The sequence below is a fragment of the Manis javanica genome, chromosome 6, assembly GCF_040802235.1.
Source record: "Manis javanica isolate MJ-LG chromosome 6, MJ_LKY, whole genome shotgun sequence".
Lineage (NCBI taxonomy): Eukaryota > Metazoa > Chordata > Mammalia > Pholidota > Manidae > Manis > Manis javanica.
The window spans coordinates 73,114,970-73,137,448 of NC_133161.1; the positions used below are offsets into that span (position 1 = coordinate 73,114,970).

At 40.7% G+C, this 22,479-nt stretch overlaps 1 protein-coding gene and 1 long non-coding RNA gene across 3 annotated transcripts in view; one reads left to right on the top strand and one right to left on the bottom strand.

Moving 5' to 3' along the window:
• The first annotated feature begins 4 nt into the window (after positions 1–4).
• Positions 5–13,310, top strand: LOC140849918 (uncharacterized). Its single transcript, XR_012132318.1, has 3 exons — positions 5–142; positions 1,328–1,396; positions 12,821–13,310. It is a non-coding gene; the product is annotated as an uncharacterized lncRNA (long non-coding RNA).
• Positions 13,311–13,415: 105 nt separating this feature from the next.
• The window catches only part of STEAP2 (STEAP2 metalloreductase), a 30,416-nt gene continuing 21,352 nt past the window's right edge, over positions 13,416–22,479 (bottom strand). For both annotated transcript variants that reach the window (XM_017672616.3, XM_073238876.1), the window contains exons 5-6: positions 20,441–20,605; positions 13,416–18,451 (exon numbers count right to left, since the gene is read on the bottom strand). In XM_017672616.3, coding sequence (XP_017528105.2) covers positions 18,164–18,451; positions 20,441–20,605 — 453 coding nt within the window. In that variant the 3' untranslated portion in view covers positions 13,416–18,163. The remainder of the gene's footprint in view (positions 18,452–20,440; positions 20,606–22,479) is intronic.

The following is a 22,479-nucleotide window of genomic DNA, read 5'->3' on the forward strand; positions in this document are numbered from 1 at the left end:
GGGGCCAGGGAGCAAAAAAATAAATTAAAAAAAAGCTGGTGCTACGGAAGGCGGGTAGTCCAAACTACTCAACACTCTACCCTGCGCCTCCAGGCTCCGAGTGTGCTTGAGCTCCGGAGGAAGGCGGGGGAGGAGGACCTCGGTAGGTAGCCGTGGAGTGTTATTTTGGCGCCCTGTGTCTCTCAGTCTTCGTAGTTTGCGCTGGTCCTTTTTTATAATTGAAATATAGTTGATACACAATATCATATTGGCTTCAGCTGTACAATATTGTGATTTGACAATAATACACAATACTAGATGATTACCATGTTAAGTGTAGTTACCATCTGTCAGTATACAAAGATATTGCAGTACTATAGGCTATATTTCCCATGCTGTCCTTTCACACACATGACTTTTTAATATATAACTGAAAGTTTGTTTTTTATCTCCTTCACTTATTTTGCCCATGATCCCCCACCCCCTCCCCTGGCAGCCGCCTGTCTTTTCTCTGTGTCTGTGCATCTTTTTTTTCTCCTTTTTTTTAGAGTCCACATGTTAAGTGAAATCATCTGCTATTTGTCTTTCTCTGATTTATTTCACTTAGCATGATACCAGCTAGGTCCATCCATGTTGTCAAAAATGGCAAGATTTCATTCATTTTTATGGCTCAGTAATGTCCCATTGTGTATATGTACCACCATTTCTTTATCTATTCATTTATTGATGGACACTTAGGAAGCAACCTAATACCTTGACTATTGTAAATTATGCAGTGATAATCATAGGAGTGCATTTTATCTTTTTGAATTAGTGATTTTGTCTTCGGGTAAATGCCCAGAAATGGAATTGCTGGGTCATATGGTATTTATACTTTCAGCTTTTTGAGAAACCTCCATACTGTTTCCCATAGTGGTTGTACCAGTTTTTATTGCCACCAACAGTATTTAAGAGTTCCCTTTTCTCCACATCCCCATCAACACTTGTTATTTCTTTTTTTGTTTTTATACTAGACATTCTGACTGGTGTGAGCTGGGCCTTCTTAAAACAGGCATAATTGGATGGAGGGATGAGGGGTGGATGTGAGATGCATGAGTAACTGGTGATGGACAGTGTCAGAGGCAGAGCAGTTTATCTCACCCCAGAGACGTGACCTGTGTCACCTATATTACCTAGTCTTTTACTTCTTCTGTACTTTAGTGGCCCTACCAGACAGTTAAACAAACAAGGCAATGTACACAATGTTAGAAGGCTTTTGTGTCAAACCATTGAATCAAGAGTAAGTTAACCCTGGAAGCCCCACTTTTCTCATATTTTCTCATCATTTTTTCACTTCTCTCATCAATAGTATTGCTGTGAGAGCATTGGAAGATATGATAGTTCTGTGAAGTGATGCTCGGCATATAATAAGCACCCAGTAAGTAGCCAAAATTATCATTTTTACTATTACTGTGTTACCTATTTATTGTCAAGACTAATGGAAAGCTCCTCATAATAATCATCAGTATTACTTTATAACCCAAATACCATGGCTGTGAAAACTTACCTAAAAATCCTTTAAACCTTTTAATCTTTTTTTTAACCTCCAGAAATCCTTCAAGATTTAAACGTGAATTTTTGTATCTTCTATAAATTATAGAAGAGTTAAAAATAAACTCCATGAAAATAAATTTCACTTCATGTCTCAGGGTGTCTCTCCTCATCTGTAGAATGAGCAGATTGATGAGTGATTTCTAAGGTTCCTTAACCAGTTCAAACACTGAATGACCTTTCTGGCCCTACAAATAAAAAGAAATGAAAAAACAAGATTGGGGTTGATGGCACTTGCTGTAAATCATAGCTGAAGAAACCAAGCTTCTCTGAAAGAGAACTGAGCACTTCTGGTCTCTATTTCCTCACTTCCATTCATTCTTCCACTTTCCTCATCCCTGGTCCTCTGAAACTACTCTGCCTGAGGTCACCAGCACTTGAGGTCAGTGTGTGGCCATATTCTGTCAACTTGCATGTAGTATTTTACACTGTTGACCTCTCTCCCCTTCTTGCAGCTCCTTGCCCGGGACTTCAGCATTTTTTGTCTTTCTTTTAGCTCTACAGCTACTCATTGGTATTTTTAGAGCTCCTCTGAGGTCTTACACCAAGAGGTGGGCTCCACAGGTCTAAGGTTGCTGTTGCCCTGGGAGAGCACAAAGGGTGTGTCAAGTGTATTATTAACATGACTTAATTGCTGTGGCACATTCTGAGTATATACCACATCAAAAGGGACTGAAACAACTGGTAAATACAGTGGAATCCGGTGAGAATGACATCCAAAACCAGGATGGTGGTGGAGAGCTGACAGTCGACTGATTTATTTATCATTTGTGTGCTCATTCTGGCTTCTCAAGATGAGGAGAGACAAGAGGAGGAATTGCAAAGGAAAACTTTCCACTTAAAGCAGAGCCTTGCCTAGGAGATATCAACTAACGTGTTTCAACACAGTAGCCGGGCTGATAAGGGTCCATAAATCTCGGTGATCCTGCAAAGTTAGACTCTCCTCTCTGGATTTAACTGAAGACATTTTCTTGACAAATGAACAATGGGATTTTTGTTTTATTTTAACCGTTCACGGAACTATAGGATTCATTCTGTTCTGAATCCAGAGTACCAGTTTCTAACGCTTAGTTAGCATAACTCCTATGAACTCCCCCTTTTCTAGTACTTAAAACCCTTGATTCCCATCCCTCACCCCTGCCCCTCCTTTCAGTGAAATCAGTGAAATTCTTCATAGGAGGGGTTCCCTTACCTGGGAAGTAAGTAATAGATCCATCTCCAACCTTGCAATTTTTTTTTTAGCTCTAATGGTATGTTTTATTTTTGAGAGATGAGAAACCAGGATGGAAGCCCTCAAACACCCCACACTCAAGTCACTTCCTAAGTTACCTAAAGCAAGGTAAACATTAAGTCCTTGCTACTCAAAATGGGGTCCTTGAATGACCTACCTAGGCATTACCTGGGAGCTTGTTAGGAATGCAGAAGTTCTGGCCCCCTGATGGACCCGCTGAATCAGAACCCCCATTTAACAAGGTTTCTAGGTGATTAGTATATACATTAAAATTTGAGAGGCTCTGATTTAGTGTGTGTATTTTCATTGGTATTGTTTTGGAGTAGTTTTAACAATCTACATAAAACTGATTTACTGACGTATTCCATTTGTTAATTTTCCATGTCCTTTGTTTTCTTACTGATGATAATATTGGATATATTTATTTGTTTTTCTTCTTGTTAAGTGTACCAAGCCTATTCTTTTTAAAAGCTTTAATTGTTTAAATTAGGTAGTGGGTTAAAGTTTATATGAATTATACATGGAGAATAGAAATGCTTCAATCTAATGACAGTTCTTCAGAATTTAACATCTCTGCTAATTACAGATTGCAATTTCTTAAAAGCAGCTGTAGACTTAAAGATTAACTAGATGTTTTAATAATATGTTGACCTACACACAGTTTTTAATTTTAAGTGACAAAGAAAGTGAAATACACTTTTAACATAAATAAATGTAATACTAAGCAGTGATATTGTTCTGATTTTTTTCTGATACTTGTTTGCACACTGCCTAATTAGCAATGTTGACTAAAATTAGAATTATTCATATAATGAATTAAGAATGTTTCTACTACGTATTTTAGATCACATACAAATTTGGTAGTCTCTAAGTTAATGCCAGATGTTGTAAATGTTCAAGCAAATGTTATTCTTTTTGAGTCGGAGTAATTTATTTTAAAGAGAATTTTTATAGCACTTATGAAATGTAGCATTGTCATAGTAGGTTAGCTTTAGGGGAATTATGTAACAGAAAAGATACATATAAAGCTGGAAATTAATCTACTTTAGTGTTTTTAAAAAATCTTTCTGGTTGATTCTTACAGAAACAAAGTCTAAAAACGAAACAAAAGTAATAACCTTTCCCAACAGAATAATTAATACAAATTTGGGAGTAATAAGTACATGGAAAAGAAAAGAAAAAGGATAGCCACCCTTGCAATCAACCAATCTGATAAAAAGTGTACTAATAATACAAGTTGCAAGTGATTTTAAAATAGGAAGCTAGAAGATCTATTCATGTTTAGTGGAGAAACTAAATAAATGGTATTAAATGAAAAGAATTTGTAGAGTGACTTTTACCTGATCAAAGCTTCGGTTCCATGACATAGGAATATTTCCATGAAATGAAAATGTTCTTAAGCTTTTAGAACTAAGTGAGAGGAAAGGAGCGACACATAGCAGCAATTCACCGGAGAGTTCCGCTTTATTAGGGAAAGGTGCTGGGTTATATAGGAAGGGGCATGAATTGATTGAGGTGTCACTTCTATGGGGTTGGTGGCTGTTGGCTAGGTGCTGGGATTGGGAGGGGGGCGAGAGGTGATTGGGCTTCAGGTGGTGCTGGCGGGAACTGAGGACCCCGAAGAGAAGCCGGAAGTTTGCCATCTTACTGGTGGGGGCCCTTCATTCCCCCCTTTTTCCTCTATGGGGTTGTGGACGTTGCTTTCTCTCTGGCTGCTTCCTGCTGAACAGGGGCGGAGAAGGGAGTGAGGGCTTGAGAATTGGGAGGAAAGGGTTGATAGGACTCCCCACAGTAAGGATGAGTAGATGTGGACTTATTCAGGTTTGGAAATCAGTGAAGGTTCCCTGTAACCATAGGTCGAGGACCTGTTGATTCTAATGGTGCCAAGAGGATATGGGTGTCAGGAGCCAGCCGTCTTCAGCCATTGTTTCCAGGAACAGTTTCCAGTGGAGAGAGGGGTCCATCTCGGTGTGTGGCGAGGAGGTCACGTAAGGGTGAGGGATCTTCTGTGGTCAGAAGCTGGTAGTTCCTGAGTAAAAGCTGGTTGAAAGCTTGATTAGAGATTTTTCCGACTTGGCATTTGATGAACTTTATTATACAGGGTAAGAAGAGACAGGCGAGAAGAATGATTATTATGGGGCCTGCAATGGGCCAGAGCCAGGTGAGGAGGGGGTTTGTTAGTATTGAAGAGAATGGGTTGGAATTGGAAGCAGAGTGGAGGCTGGAGGCAAGGTCAGTGAGTTTGGTAATGTCAGTTTCTACAATGCCGGATTCGTTGATGTAATAGCAGCACTCTTCCCAGAGGAAGATGCAGGTGCCGCCCTTCTCGGCTGTAAGCAGATCTAGGGCCCGCCGGTTTTGAAGGGTGACTTTAGCTAGCGAAGTGACTTGTCTTTGGAGAGAAGCTAGGGAATCGGCAGTGGATGTCAGGGCTCCCTCAAGTTTGGCTTTGAGATCTCTAACTGCCTATAGAGAGTGACCCAAGGCTTCTCCCAAAAACCCTGCCGCAATGGCTGAGGTGGTTAAAGAGATACTGACCATGATGGGAAGGAAAGCAGCCCTTTTTGTGCACAAGGGCAAGGGAGGTTGGAGCTCAAGAAATTCTGCCATGCTGTAAAGTGTAAACTGTGGGATTAGGGTGACGAGAATGCAAGGTGTATCGGAGTTGAGAGGCAGTGAGTTGAAAAGACTGCCATTACACCAAAAGAAGTGTCCCGGTTGTGTAAAAGTCTTAGAGCCGGAGGTAGGGGTGTAGATAGAGAGGCAGTGAAGTGCACTGGAGGGGGGTGGAGTTGGGCCTACACAGTGGTGGATGGTGAGATTATATGCGTATTCTGGTTCTCATAGGGGTATGTCTGCTAGGGGGCAGAGGGGTTGTCTTTCTGCATGGAAGGAGTAGTTGGAAATATTAAGGGGCACGGCGGCCAGCAGTGGGCGCTGTAGTGATGCACACAAGAAACAATTGGCTGTGTTAAGGGTGTGGTTGAGAAAGATGGTGGTGTCCTGAATGAGCTGTAATGAAGAGTAGGAGAAATGGGAAGAGGGGTGGGGATAAGAAGATGAAGAGGCGCCGTCAAGAGTTTGGATAATGACTTTTTCGGAATGTCTGATATCTGATGCAACTTGAGAGATCTGGGAATGAGAGGGAACATACTTTCGAGAGATATGAAGGGTACTGTGGGGGGTCAAGGATCCCCCGCAGTAAACTGAGGCTGTGACTCCGGCGGCCCATCGAGAGTCTCAGGGATCTGGGATTGATAAGGAGAATGAACCGTTGGGATATTTCTTGAAACGGTTGGAGGAGTAATACTGTGGGTACCAGGAGTTACCCATGTGGTGAATGGCGCAAGACCAGTAGGGACATCTCCTGTAGGTGTCTGGCTATTACCTGCAATAGGTTTGTTTTTGGTCATAGAGGAAGCAGAGGTAGGGAGAATAAGGGTAGCTGCTAGTGAACACTTCGGTGGAGGGAGGAAAGTGGAGGTATAAAGGCTCAGAGCAGCTTTTCAGAGGGCAGTCTGGTGTGGCAATGAGGGCAGTAACTTTTGTTTGATGCTGTGTGTAAGTCTCTCTAACTTTGAATCGCCATACAAAGGAGGCTGGGGTGGTGGGGAAGACAATAGGAATGAGGAAAAAAAGCGAGAGAGCAGTAAAGGAGGAAAAAGTCATGATTCGGGTATGGATGGCAAAGGGGGTGAATGGGATTTTGGAGGAAAGAGGACAGTAAGGTGAGGAGTCTGGAGGGAGGGAGAGTCTGTAAACTTTTGTAGGTTAAGAGATCTTTTAGGTGATGTGGGGACAGAATGGTAAAGGGTGCCCTGAATGTCAGTTTTTGAGCTGCCTTCTGCAAGAGCTGCCCAGCGGCTAATGCTCGTAGGCAGGGGGCTCATCCCCAAACTGTGGGGTCTAATTGCTTGGAGAGATAAGCTACTGGGGCAAAGGATGGGCCATAATATTGGCTTAGGACTCTTAGAGCTTGACTGGACCTCTCATGAATGTATAATGAGAAGGGCTTCGACAAATCAGGAAGATGGAGAGCTGGGGCTTCTACAAGGGCTTGACGGAGCTTAAAGAAGGAGTGTCGGGGTGAAGAGGATAATGGTTTTTTAGGAGGGCTCTTGCTGAGGTCATATAGGGGTCTTGCCAACAGGGTGCAGGGAGAAGTTAGGGATCTACGCTCTAAAATATCTAGCCAGGTCCAGAAAGGAAAGGATCTCTGTCTTGGTTTTGGGAATGGGCAGGTCAGAGAGGAGCCATTTTCTGTCTAAGGTAATGGACTTTCTTTGTTGAGATAGAAGGAATCTGAGGTAAGTGACAGGAGGGGAAGAGATTTGAGCTTTGACGGGGGATATTGAGTAACTTCTGGAAGCTAGAAGGTTAAGTAGGGAGGCAGTGTCAAGTTGAGACTGTTCCCACGAGAGGCTGCAGAGTAGAAGATTTTCCATGTATTGTAATAAGGTGGACTTGGAGTGATCATGATGAAACTGTTTGATGTCCTGAGCTAGGACCTGTCTAAAAATATGGGGACTATCTTGGAAGCTTTGTGGCAAAACTGTCCAAGTGAGTTGTTCAGAATGTCTTGTGTATGGGTCCATCCAGGTGAAGATGAAAAAATCTTGGGAGCAGGGGTCTAGAGGGATAGAAAAATGGGTCCTTGAGATCTAGGACTGAGAAGTGGGATGCGATAAAAGGGTGTATGGATTTGGAACTAAGGGATGGATAGGGACAACGGCTATGTTGATGAGGCGAAGGTCTTGGACAAGGCGGAAAGATCCATTGGTTTTTTTAACAGCTAATATGGGGGCATTAAATGGGGAGTGAGTGGGTCTGAGGTAATTTTTGTTTGAAAGATCTTGAATGATTGGTTGGAGGCCTATGAGGGCTGAAGTGGTTAGGGGGTATTGGGCCTGACAGATATACTGAGAGGAATCACGTAATTTGATAGAGGCAGGGGGACATAGGGCTACGGAGGGGCTTGTAATGTCCCAAACTTTGGGATTTACAGGGTGTATGAGGGCGGAACCGGAGCTTTCATTGGGTAGAGGGGGGTCGTCGGCTATGAGGGCCATCAGAAAGGGAGTACTGGGGGCTGTGGGAGTGGATATAGTTATGGAAACATGGAGGAGGGAAAGGATGTCTTGTCCTAGTAAAGGGATGGGACACTGGGGCATAACCAGGAAGGAGTGGGAGAAAGGTATGGAATTGTCTAGGATTGTGCATAAAAGGGGGGGGGGGATTTGAATGGGAAAATCTGTTTACCTCCTACCCCAACTATAGGAGTATGGCTGGCGTGGTAGGGCCCCGGTATTCTCGCAAGACTGAGAAGGTGGCTCCTGTATCTAGGAGGAAGGAGATGGGGTGACCGTCTACTGTTAAAGTAACCCTGGGCTCCTGTTTGGTGATGGAAATGGTAGGGGGAGAAGCTCCCGGGCCCCGTCAATCTTCTTCTGCCAGCCCCACTAGGGCGGGGTTAGGATGGGGGTTGTTCGTCCAGCCTCCCCTTCGGGTGGTTGGGCAATCAGACCCCCAGTGGCCCATTTTGTGGCATCTAGGGCATGGGGTGGTAGGAGATCTGGGGGAGGGGCATGCCCTTGACCAGTGTCCCTCTTTTCCACACTTGAAACAAGCTCCTGGGGGGGGGGCTTGTTTGTAGAGGGGCGCCCAGGTTGTGGTTATATCAGCTGGGCCAACGTTTGGAAATTGGCCTGATCAGCCTTTTGTTTATGGCATTCTTTCTCCTCCTCCCGGTTATGGAAGACTTTAAAGGCCACTGTTAGGATCTCAGTCTGTGGGGTAGCGGGGCCCTGTTCCAACTTTTTGAGTTTAGCTTTAATGTCGGGGTAGCTTTGAGCTAGGAAGTATGTCATAAGGACATGTCTTCTTTCAGGTGTTTCTGGGTCCAGGCTGGTATAGTGTAATAGGGCTTGAGTGAGTCTGTCTAAGAACTCAGAGGAGGTTTCGTCTCTCTTTTGAATTATGTCTTGGAGCTTTTGAAAATTGACTACTTTACGAGCTGCCTTTTTCAGACCTGCTATTAAGCAGGAGGCAAAAATATCTCGAGAGCAGAGACCCATGGCGGTGTTATAATCTCAGTGTGGGTCTTATTCTGGGACAGCAGTGGGGCCAGGGGGATAGGTGGGGTCAGTCCTGTGGGTTTCGGTAGCGTGCATTTGCGCGAAGTCCCAAACTCGTCTACGCTCTTCAGGGAGGAGAGTATTGGCCAGGAGCATGAAAATGTCATGATGTGTGAGGCTGTAAGACTGGAGGGTCCATTGAAACTCCCTGATGTATGTCGTGGGATCAGTGGAAAAGGAACTTAGGCATTTCTCTAGTTGGGCTAAATCTATTAAGGAGAAAGGGACGTGAACGCGCATGATGCCTTCGGAACCTGCTACCTCCCGGAGGGGGGTGATAATTTTGGGAGGCCCTCGGGACGGAGTCTGAGGGGGACTGAAGGGTTCTGGCTCAGTCTGTGGGGGAGTGACGTGGTCTAGCCGTGCTTAGTTGAGCAGGTCCTGAAGTGCAGAAGGGGGGCAAAGAAAATAAAGATAGAATCGGACCCACATGTCACCAGCTAGCAGCCCAGCTGTTTACCTCTGCCACTCTAGTTGGGCTTGAACTCATGACTCTGAGGTTAAGAGTCCCATGCTCTACTAACTGAGCTACAGCAGGGCTCTAGTTAATTGCTTATGGAATGCGTAAACAGAATGTTCTTTGTTCTCCATTCCTGCCACATCGGCAAGTGGGGGAAGGGCATATCTAGAAGCAGGGGCGGTGTTTTTACACATCTTCAAGGTCTCCCTATTTTCAGAGTGAGGAGTCTTGGCAAGATATGTTTTTGTGGACAGATAACTTCTAAGGACTGCACCGGTTGTTCTCTAGCTTGTGCTTTCCCATGCTGCGTTCAGACATGGGGGAAGGTGCTTTCCCATTCTCCCTGCAAACATGTGAGAAGACAAAGGCAGTCCCTAACAGGGGAGAAACAGGTGATGAGGGCAAAGACGGAGGAGGCCCCGGGACCTAGTTAAAGGGGGGCTGAAAGGCTCAGGCTTAATCTGCGGGGGACGAAGGCGGAGGAGGTGAGATGGGGGAGGAGATGGTGGGGGAGGAAGGGAGAAGGGCTGTTGTGGGAGAAGGGGAAGGGAGTGAACGGGAGGCTTCTGCGGGGGCAGCGGCTTGCAGGCTAGGAAAACTTGGGAGGGGGCGGGGAGAGGAGGAGGCGGAAAGCTTCGATATAGGGAATCTCCTTCCATTTTTTCAGGCGCTGGCAGTAGTTAAAAAGATCGTGAGTGATGTTAGGATCAAGAGTTCCCCCTGCAGGCCATTGGTTGTTATTGTCTAGGGGGTATGTCGGCCAATCTTGGGAGCAATATTTACGGAGAAGTTTTGGTTTTATATCAGGCGTCAGGGAGAGGGTAGCCAGATGCTTGAGCAGGCATTCAAGAGGTGAACTTTCAGGGAGGGATGAGGAGGCTCCCATGGCTAAAGGACAGAGAAGGAGACAAACAGGGGAAGATGAACGGAGATCCTCGGACTGGAAGCAGACCACAAGGAGACAAAGGGTGTCCCTGATGATCCTTGGTGGTCTGCGGAAACTCGTATACGAGTCGGAATTTCTTAGGAAGTGTGGGTCGTCACCCAGACTTCCCTAGGAAGGCAGAGTGCTGGAGTCACGAGGTACCTAGCGCTAGGCGTTTTCGGCAGACAGAACAGATTTCGGTGGACGGAACAGAAGGAGGAGGGGGCGGGGAAAGGGAGCGTTCTCATCCACAAAGGAGTCACCTCGTTTATGGCTGTTGGAGGGGGGGGCCTGAGAGTCTGCCGCAGCCGTGAAGGCCTGAGGCAGGGATTTATGGCTGTCAGAGGAGGGGCCTGAGGGTCCGCTGCAGCCGTGAAGGCCTGAGGCAGGGATTTATGGCTGTCAGAAGAGGGGCCTGAGGGTCCGCCGCAGCCGTGAAGGCCTGAGGTGGGGAGAGTTCCCTCCTCATCCCCGAGCGTCAGGGCCTTGCCGGACGATCACGGTCAATGGCACTGCGATAGCTCGGAGAAGAGTGGCCCACCCCGGGGAAATTTTGCTTAAAAAGTTTCAGCACTGGTGGAAGGGACGGTGAATGCATTTATGACTGTCGGAGGAGGGGCCTGAGCGTCCGCCGCAGCCGTAAAGACTTGAGGCGGGGATTTATGGCTGTTTGGGAAGGGGCCTGAGGGTCCGCTGCAGCTGTGAAGGCCTGAGGCGGGGAGAGTTCCCTCCTCATCCCCGAGCGTCAGGGCCTTGCCGGACGATCACGGTCAATGGCGCTGCGATAGCTCGGGGAAGAGTGGCCCACTCCGGGGGGAAAACTTACCTAAAGGCTAGAGAGGAGTGGTGAGTGTGATGAGCCAGTGCCGGAGAAAGAGGACGAGGGCAAGCTGCTGCTGGTGTCGGGGGGAAGACGGGGCCCAGTTGGGGTGTCCCGTCTCCTGGGTTTCGGCACCAATGATAGGAAAGGAGCGACACATAGCAGCAATTCACCGGAGAGTTCCGCTTTATTAGGGAAAGGTGCTGGGTTATACAGGAAGGGGCATGAGCTGATTGAGGTGTCACTTCTACGGGCTGGTGGCTATTGGCTAGGTGCTCGGATTGGGAGGGGGGCGAGAGGTGATTGGGCTTCAGGTGGCGCCGGCGGGAACCGAGGACCCCGAAGAGAAGCCAGAAGTTTGCCATCTTACTGGTGGGGGCCCTTCACTAAGAACTATTTATTGTGTTTACATGGGGTGGAGGTTATAGTGAAGTACCCCCAGGATGGAACTGTCTTTATTATGGAACAGACAAGTTTATTCCAATGACATTAGTTATTCAAGTTCTATAACTTGACTTATTCTGATGCCATGGACCCTGCATTAGTCTGATAGAGCTCCCAGAACAAATACCACAGACTGGGTGGCTTATGCAATAGAAATTTTATTTCCTCATGGTTGGAGGTTAAAAGTCCAAGATCTAGGTGTCCAAGATTGGTTTCAGTCTGGGGCTTCTCTCCTTGGCTTGTAAATGGCCGTTTTCTCTCTTGTCATCACAATGGCCTTCCCTCTATGTTTTAATCTCCTCTTCTTATAAGGATACCAGTCATACTGGATTGGGGTACATGCTTATGACCTCATTTTACCTTAATTACTCCAAATACTTCTGAGGCACTGAGTGTTAGGACTTCAACATATGAATTTTAGAGGGATACAGTTTGGCCCATAATGCATTCCTACATCCTTTGGGTTGCTATTTGAATCCTAATAAAGAGCAGATTCAAGAATATAATATACTCTGGGCAATACTGGTATTCTTGCCTATAAACATTGATATTTCTTATGGTAGTAATAAATTACTATTCGGATTTAGCAATCCATCAATGTACATTTGATCAACATGAAATCTGTCCCCAGATGATGTATCCAGGGCTCTCAGTGAATCTGGATTTTGATCCTATAGGGCTCTGTGCCTGACTTTGTAAAATATCAGCATTTATTTCATATTTCATTTTCCATTTGAAGAATCCACTACCAAAAATACTCTGCTCACCCAGGTTCTCTAGAGCCTGTCATAAACGAACAACACTCGCTCACCTGCTGCACTGTATTGGGGGGCACTGTCTCTGGGAAACGGAAGTGAGGGAACAATGGAAGTGAGGCAGGCAGTGGAGAAGGGAGCATATATGTGGGTGGTACTGGATGGCCATAGCTTTGGGACAAGTGCAGTTAACTTCTGGGTCTTTCAGGATATTTTTGTGGAGTCCTTATTGAATTGCACTTCATAATAGTCCATCTGGGAAAAGGAAGGGAGAAGAGCTTACCTACCAGCGCCCTCTTGTGCTGCGTCTCTTTAGTCAAAACTCATCCCTCAAGTAGGGGTGTCAGATTCAGGGGCAAAAAAGTCCCACATGGTATTTGTAACAGCATTACACTAAAAAGTTATTCGTTGTTTGTCTACAGTTCAAATGTATTTTAACTGGCAACTCTACTCTCAGGACATTAACACCCATGCATTTTCAGGGGGCTGTTGGGAGAAGCCAGAGTCTCCACAGAGCCTGGGGATGGGCACCGGGGTCTGTTTCTCCTCCTCGGTATGGCAGTGTGGCGGTGGCAGCTGTAGCAGCGACATGGCACCTGCAGGGTACTGGCAAGGAGGCAAGGTGAGAGGCAGAGGCAACGAAGCGGAGGGGTGGGGGCAGGAGGATGTAGGCTTAGCTGCACGGATGTGGGGTGATACCTTCATTACGCTATCTCGTTAGTATCTATAGGACCGTACTGCACTAGACACTGGGAGTATGCTCATGAGTAAGACACCTGGAGTTTACAGAATATAACTTGAATATTATGTTGAATTCTGATTTAAATATATCTAATGAATGCTGGTGAAATAACTTTAAGACTACCACTTCATGAGAAGGATGTTTTTCTCAACGATGACTTTAGCAAAAACAAACAATGCCCCTCCCAACCCAGCCCCCAAACTGTTACATGTATTGCTTTTTGGGTGCTTCTAAAAAGAAACAGAAAAGTATTAGATGGCCTCCATCAATATTGGAACAAGTATTAAGTAAGAAAGAAAAATCCATATGTATATATTTCAGAAAAGAAGTTAAAACCCATTAAATAGTACTTTTTATTTAGATGTTTATAAGGCAGATTTATGAGAATGATATAAAAACATGGCATATAATCAGATAGCAATATTTTGGAGATAACAAAGTTTTAGCAAACATCTATTACACAGTTATAAGGAAGACTGTTTTCCAAGCAGACACAAAATACCTAATGAAAGAGCAAGGCAAGAAAATGAGTACAATTAATTAACAACAGAAAATCAATTCTAATGTGAATTGCACATTATCCTTTAAAAACTTCTAAAGGTATACTTATTGCAATCTAGTTTATTCAAACAGTGTTAAACGGTATCATGACAAAGAACTGATGGCCAGAGTGGATTAGTCTTGACTTCATATAAAGAAACCCACGTTTACAAGGCTTAACTACAGGAAAAGGCAGTCCAAATAGTGAAGTAATCAAGATCTTTTGGGTCTCTAACATGCCTTCCTTAGGTTGTGGCCTTGGTCCTCCTGTTATAGCCACAACTGCAGCAACAAGGTAGAGAAATAAGATCAAGAACATATGCTGCTTTCCTTCGAAGAGACTTCCAGGGAATCACTCACATGTGCCTCTACCTCTTGCTGGCTAACACTCATGGGAACAGCTAATGTCAGGGCAGTGGAGGAATGTGATAGGCAGCAGCTTTTAAAGAAGTAGGGTAACTAGACATTGGGAGACAACTTCCAGTCCCTGTTCAGGCTGGATATCTGCAAAGCTATGAAAGACCTTTGACCTCAAGATAATTCTTCCTTGAAGTTGGCAATTTGGAAATCATACAAAAGCACCTGCTTTGGTGATTTAATTTAGCCCACTAGTCACTGGGAAAATCCATACAGTCTGCCCCAATTTTGAATGGTGCACGAAGGAAAGCCAATAATTTGGAAAGTTAAAGAAATCTCAGTATGTATGTATTTTAGGCTGAACTAAACGTTTTTTGATATATGGACAGAATCTCCGAATATTAGCACTTTAGGATTCTCTCACATTGAAAAAAATTAAAGAACCTATTCATTCCCATAAAATTCAGTATTCAAAGGTAAGAACAGATTGTTTCCACTAAAATTATTAGTTTCATTTAGAGCAATTACATATACTGAATATACACCAGAATTTGTTTTACTGACTTACGAACAATTGAGGGTAAAGCATCTTATTTTCATGAAAACATATCACAAACACAAATCTTAACACTGGACTGAGCTGTGTTATACTTTGTGTAACACTGCTGTAACTCATGGATTTGAAAAATAATTTCACCATGACATTTTAGGATGTTTAAATACCTATTTCAAGACAGATTTTATAGAGTGACACAGGTTCAGTGTTTATAGTGTTCTTAAAGACTTATGAATTACATTTATGGTACTTTATTTAAAATATCACATAAGAAACCTTAAATTTCACAAACAAACCTCTTTTTGGTAGAGAAAGTCTCTGTACAGAATTTATTATGAAATAGTTTAGTGGCAAAAGGCAATTAAAAAGAATTAAGGTTTTATCATATTTCATAAGAGATAATATGAAAATTGGATATGATGTATTCTTGAAGCCCTTTTATACAAATAATTTTCATAAGTTGTAAGTATGAATATACTTTAAGTTACTATTATCAAATTAATTTTGAAAGTAAAATTCCTTAATCAAGTCAATATTATGCTAATTTATTAGAAATTAATTGGGTGACCTAACATTAGAGCTCTTTATCCAATTCCACATGTAACACAAAATAACTATCTCTGATAAATACCTATAAATATAATTTATTCATACTTCAAAATACTCTAACATTTAAATAAAAATCTCAACAGGTAGATAATTGGGACTAAATTTCCATACATGCTTGAAAAATATATGTTAGCATGAATATATTCTTATTTAAACATGACTTTAAAAATTCCTAATAGAGGAGATGTATGAAATTTGCACACCAAGCTAAGTAGCAAGATTCAGTCCTTGATTATTTTCCTCTTAGGAAAAAAACTACTCAATTTTTTTCCATAGGATTAAGACTAGGTATATTTTCTACATTCTTATAATTTTCTCAAGGGCACTTCTCAAAATACAGATTAAGAAACAAATCCCTGCTACTTTAAGTTCCCATACTTTCTCACATTGAGCAATAACAGAATTCAGCCCTAGTTCTGAGGCCAGAATAATGATTTTTTAAAAATGATTATGAGAAGTAAAAATTAAGAAAAATAATCAGGTTGTAAATCATAAAATAAAGCAATTAAAAGTCAATTAAATAAAGCAATTAAAAGTTAATTGATATTTTTGCATTTTAGGTATTTAGAATTATAATGAATATTTTATATTTATTTTGAAACTCCAAAATTTCTTCATCTTTGTAGTACTTAAAAGGAGTAGTACTGAAAACATTACTATTTTAAATTTACATCTTATATATATTTTCATAAATTTTGTTTTTTCATATTTTCAAAGGTCCCATTTATCTGTGTAGTGATAATTTTATTTATATTACTAGCTACTTAATCTATACATGCAATGATGTACTTCAACAGTCATCTAACTTTTAAAAATATTTCCTTGTATTTCACGTTAAATGGTGAAAACATGGTCTTAAGAGAGTGAAACCTTAAGGAACAAGAAAGTATTGAAAAATATGCTGTTAATTTCACTTGTCCACTACAATAGTCTATAGGTGTTACCTTTAAAAGTTATCACCCAACTGAATTCCTACTAAGAATAACAAGCAACTGACTATCAAGAGAGAAGCATATAATTAAAGAAAATAGAGAGGTCAGTTAAAAAGTACAAGATAATTAAGATTCACCCAAAAGAGAACATCCAAGAATCATGAGTGATTTACCAAACACATGGTGCAATAGCAGAGAAGGAGCCATTGTCGGAAAGGTAGCTTCCACTAAGTAATTCAGTGGTACCTCAGTGGGTAAGCTGAGAAATGTTATAATTTCAGGATATTTAATTATATAATGCATATAATTTACCTTGTCTATAACTTTCTATTTTAATAAGGAAAGAGCATATGGGAAAAAAATGTAGGGCATTCTAACCAAAGTTTGAACAAAATGCAACTTTAATGGGGAATGTCAGCACTGAAAAATTTTATGAATAATTTGTATGATTATATGTCTCTAGAGTAGATTTGTAGTTAATCACTTATCCTAATATCCTTCATTCTTGCAAAATGCTCCCTAATGAATGGCTGAGTGGGCAGGAGTTCTCAGGAAGAGATAAAGAGATGACCAACTTTACAGAGACTTTTTAAGATTCTATAAGACCTCAGCCAGTCATTAAAACTGCCATGGTCCTATCTCTGCTGGAGTCCTGGACAGGGAGGCATATGGACCACCATGAGTCTCTGGGGTGATGGCCCAGGCAAGATCCTTCCCCTGGGTAAGTAACTGTGGATTATCCCACCAGCAATAATAAATGTATGATTGTAACATTTTCATATATCTTTTGATACCCACAACAAACTGTAAAGAATGTCAGTGCCTTTATACAAAAGAAGCATCTAGATTGGCATTATAAACATAATGCATAGGGATGGAGCAGGGATCATACAGCCTAGTGGCTAAAACCATAGCCTCTGAAATGTGAGTGCCTGGACTTGAAGGCCGGCTCTGCCACTTACTAACTTCATGACCTTGGCAAATAACTTAACTTTTCTGTTCTTCAGTTTTCTCATATGTGAAATGAGGATATAACTATATCTGTTATGAGGTTGTTTTAAGTATTAAATGGGGTAATACAAGTAAAGTGCTTAGAACAGTGCCTGGCATGTCAATAACCCCTCAGTAAAAGTCAGCAAAATTCTATACGATACAGCATGGTGACTGGCTAAGGTGCAACAACACAGATCAGCTGACAAACAACTATTTGTGTGTAAACTTAACACTTTCCCTCTACCTAGAAACAACTATAAGATTTCCAAGATTGGTTCTACATTAGAAAAATCAGTTGTGGAGGCCAAATATTACTGTCTTCTTTCTGATCAACTTAATTAATAAGCAAATGAAATTGTAACAAGATAAAGAATAAAATCTTCCATGAGGTACATATGTATTTCAGTGTCAGTACATATTTCAGTATATATTTCATGTCTCCAATGCATTTTAAATACAATTTCAGGTTCCATTTGTCTTTCTAATTTGTGTTTGCTCACAAATCACACTGGTTCATATAATTAATTACATTCTTCAAACCAAATCTCATGAGAAAAATATAGGAATGTTACCATGCACCCATACCGAGATGCCAATGTAATGTGTCCTTTCTTAAAAATAATATGTGATTATGCATTTCTATTTCTTAAGCTGGATAATAATTAAAACCTCACTTAAGCCTCTGGAAAAGACATATATCCATTGAATTATATGAAAACTTAAAATTCTGCTGGTTTACAAAGTTTTTTTTAACATTATATTATATATATATATGTAATAATATTAACTACAAATATTTGTACCTGATAATGGAATATAGTTTGTTAAAATAACAACAGTGATATGATTGTGCAAAACAAGACAAAACACAGCTAACTTTTAACAATAAGTTGACTATGAAAATTCATATTGGCAAAATACTACATTTGTGAAAATTAATTTGAAGAAAATTCTACCATTAATTCACTTGAGATCTCATTGAACAGGTTTCAGCCCAAAGTAATTTGACAATGCACTTGCAAATGAACATAAAGGCAGTCATAAAAATAATGGCATGAGTCGAACTTTATATGCCATTGGCAAGCACCATTTACCATCACATTACTGTAACCCTCTCTGGTGAGAGATGAGGAACTGCTCCTCCAACACCTTCTTCTAGAAACTGGCTCTTTTCCCAGCCTTTTTTAATTCTCTTTAGCTTTCGGTTTATACATGGAAGGAGTAAAATGATCTTACCCAGAATTACAACTGAGGGCAAAACAAGAGCAAGAACAAAGTTTGGTGGTGTATAAAACCTGTAGTATTCTTCCTCAAAAGCTTGTTTCCATCCATAAATTAAAACATGGAAAGTACTTATGAGCAGAGCGACATATCCAAGTGTAGACTTAGGGTAGGTGGGAGAGAAAAAGCAACAAACTATTTATTCACATTCATAAGTTAACCCATCCAGCTATACCATATTTATATCTTGATAAAATTATCTTAAATTATTGAGGTATTCTTTTTTCTTTTCTAAATTGAATAACTTTAATGTTTCAATATATTTCATAAATATTTATATATTTATATGCATGTGTTGTTTATGCAAATAAGGCCATATTGTATATAGTTGCTTATAGTTTAGTATTCTGGTTATTTTATTTATTATATCAAGAACCTGTCCTCATGTCATTAAATATGAAAACATGACTTTACTGCTGGATAATATTCTATTGAATGGATGTGCTGTTATTTACTTAATCATTCCTTTTTGTTAATCATTTACTATTTCCAACTTTCCTCAATTTTAAATAATGTCACTTTAAGCCCTTTTCTGTATTATGGCTTATTTCCTTAGAACTGATTTTTAATAGTGGGAATACCAGTCAAATCAGCTGACTTTTCCTTAAGGGTATTGATAAAAACTGTAAAACTTCTTTATAAAGATTATCCACTTCCCACCAGTTGTGTATATTAAAAAAAAAAAGTGAATGTGTACATATGTATGCACATGCATATATATAAATATACATATATAATTAAATGTTGAAGAGTATTTCCATGGGTATATGCCCATACCCACTCCAACATATATACTAGTTGATGATAAATAAGAAAATCTTACAGTATTAATATGTAATATAAATAGCATTTCAAACATGTGGCTTTATTGGCCATATTAAATCAACTATTTAAAGTACTTCAGTTAAGCAGATTAAAGGTTAAACTCTAGGAGATCAGCATTCCCATTCCTTAAATTATTATGTTCTATTGCTTACTTTGAGAAATGGTCTATGTTACATAAAATATAATATTACATCAGTATAGTGATGTAATGTCTAATCTCAATGGGAAAGAATCAACTCTCTAGGAGAAAATTGTTCTGTTCGCAGTTACTCATCTAAATTTATAATGTAATTTGCACCCGTCTAGCACCTTCTACCAGAGGGCCTCCTATTTCTTTTCAGGTGTTATTAAACTAGCAGTTGGGAAAGTATTCATATTTTGTTTCCTTCAAAAAGGAAAAATGAATTTAGACAAGCAATATGCCCTTAATTTGCATGAGATTTTTAGATGACTTAAAAAAGAAAAAAGCTCAAACATATAGACAACAAAACCCCAGAAAATTAGGGTAACCCCAAACAATACTCATCTGCATCTTATGCTGTAAAGCATTTGGATACAACCAATACTGACTTTGTGATAATACAGGTAGAGTCTGAGTCTGAGTTATATATTTTCAAAATATGCAAATTTATTAAATAGCTATTACTGGAGAAGGTGAAGTTTAACTTGTTAAAGATCACAGTACTGTGTTGAAACCCCTTTATAGATACTCATATACATATTTTACAGGAGATCTCTTAAATACACGAACTAATAATGTTCATAAGGCTGATTGCTTGTCATAATCCATTATCCCAGCTACCCAGTTTGCCATTGCTGTGCATGTGTGTGTAAACACATACATTTCTTTTAAAATATTCAGACTGAACTCTTTCCACTTGAATTCAAATTAATGAGCTTTTTCTGGACAGACCAAGATGATTCAAAATATAATTCTTCATTACTTGTGCTAATTATAAATTGACTTTTGGTATTAAACTTGATCTAAGCTCACTCATCCACCACTTCCATTTTTTTTTTCTTTTTGAAATAATCTTTACTGGTAAATAGTAGGTAGTGCTATCCAAGCCTCCCCATACAATCCTATATTGGTTTTTCACTTACTAAACCAGAATGGTCCTAAACTGGCCTCCAGCAATATGTGCTCCCCAAGCTAGATGCAAAAATGCAGTCCCAAAGGCATATGAGGAATATATTTAAAATTCACCTACATGAAACACATTAAATCTATGCTGCCCAGTCCCTCACCAAACAAAACCCTACATACCTGAATAAAACTGAATTCCCTCCAGTTTAAAGCATTGCTCACTGAGGGGATAGAGGTGACTGCCAGGAGGGACAGCAAGCCAAGACTCATTATGCCAAAGGAGATATACATTTCAATTCTCCAAACTTCTTCCTCGTTCCAAGAGTTTTCAATATTTGCGTGAACCTAACAGGAGAACAAACATGAATTTCCTTTATTTGGTAGAACATTAACTGATTCAGTAGAGTTCACACTTGGCATAAGAATATGTCATACCTGGATATATTTAAGTTGTATTATTTTAACTTAGCGAACTGTTACGGAGAACGTATTACTGGATGATATTGTTCCAGGTCTGGGGGAAGAGACTGGACAGTTGAACAAAAATAACGGAACTAAGATTCTCTCCTTTCCTGCATACACGTGAGAAGACTGGGTAAACCTGTCATCACATTTGTAATACACCAAAGTTACAGGGACTCTGGAGTCCTCACACCACGAAAGCCGAAGTGTTTGGTTTCAGGGTGGCACAAAATAAGTATTGGCAGTTAGACTTCATTTTGAGGTACTTTCACAAGTTGTTTAAACTTGGTTGATATTTTGGGTACATTCTAGCTTTAGTTCAACTTAGAATCCAGGAAAGAAATTTCTAAATTATGTCTGTATCTTCCTCTCTCACATGAAGAATACTTATATGTTGATTTATGTCTTTCCTCTTGCTTTATTTTCCCTAGGAAGCTGAAATTTCCCTAAGGATAAAGACCTACCGAATGCAAATATTTATGCACTTGAATTGGCTCATTAATATACTGTTCCAACTGTCCAGTTGCCTCATTTCTACGTAGTACATTCCCACACGTCTTTCGCTTACACCGATAATGCATATACAAACAAATAAGGATTGGTTAACTCTAGATGTGTGCTATTCTGCATAGGGACTACTTTTAGAATTTCCTATTTACATGCAAACAATATAATTACAGTAATAAATCAAAGGTTATATTCCTTGGGCTACAGCTTTGATTAAAGGAAATATCTATTCTTGGAAAACAGATTCTAACAATACCAGCTTAACTTTGTCCAGTTCCAAACATAACTTGAAATTAAAATAAAAAAGAAAAGCTAGTGCTTAGCCATTAGGTCCCTTGAGAAATCATACCCTGTCCTGAAAAAAGCCACAGAGTTCCTTTGTGGAAAAGGCTCTTATTACCTTATTTGATGTTTGTACAACAATACAGAATATCTCTATTTATCTAGAGATTACAACCTGGATCTACCTGCCCTCCCAGTTCACTCATTCACCCCACAAATATACTTCTCGAGTGTCCATTATGTAGCCAGGCACAGGTCTGGGCATAGGCAGATACCAATGAACAAAATGGACAAAGATCCTTCCTCTTATGAACTTACATTCTGATGAGAAAAGGTGGATGAGTACATATAATAAACAAAAAAACCCATGAAGTGTGTTAGAAGGTGGTAAATGCTGTTGCAGAAAGAGAGAGTAGAGAAGGTAAGTGGGCCTGGGAGGACTGGAGGTGAGTCAGAAGCAGGTAGCAGAGTTTAAAGTGGTGTACCCGTAGGGCTCACTGAACAGGTTGTGAGCAAACAACTTGAACGACCAAGGAGGGAGCTGGGCAAGCAGTCATTTAAGAGAAGTGGTATTTTTAGAGAAACGATGGCTTAAATCACATTAATGTATTAATTTTTTTTCCAATTATTTTAGGTTGAAATTGTTGTAACAGACCTAAGTATTAGATGCTGCCTACTTGGATCATGATGCCTTGACTCCTTATGAGATGCAAAAGCTTCTCCCTCATTTGCGCAGTGTCTTCGGTATCCACGGAGGCATGCTACATCAAATGATTTCAGGGAAGCCCTTTATATTACATTCGCTGAGTGGGTACTATTGGGGAAAATCAGTCTACTCCATCACCAAGTGCCTTCAATGAATCCTGAGGTTTTCTGGAAGAGCTAAGTGCTAGAAAAGCTTCTACAGAGGAACTAGTATGTTTCCTGCTTTTTTGATAACAAAAACCGTGCAAGTGTGCATCACTTGA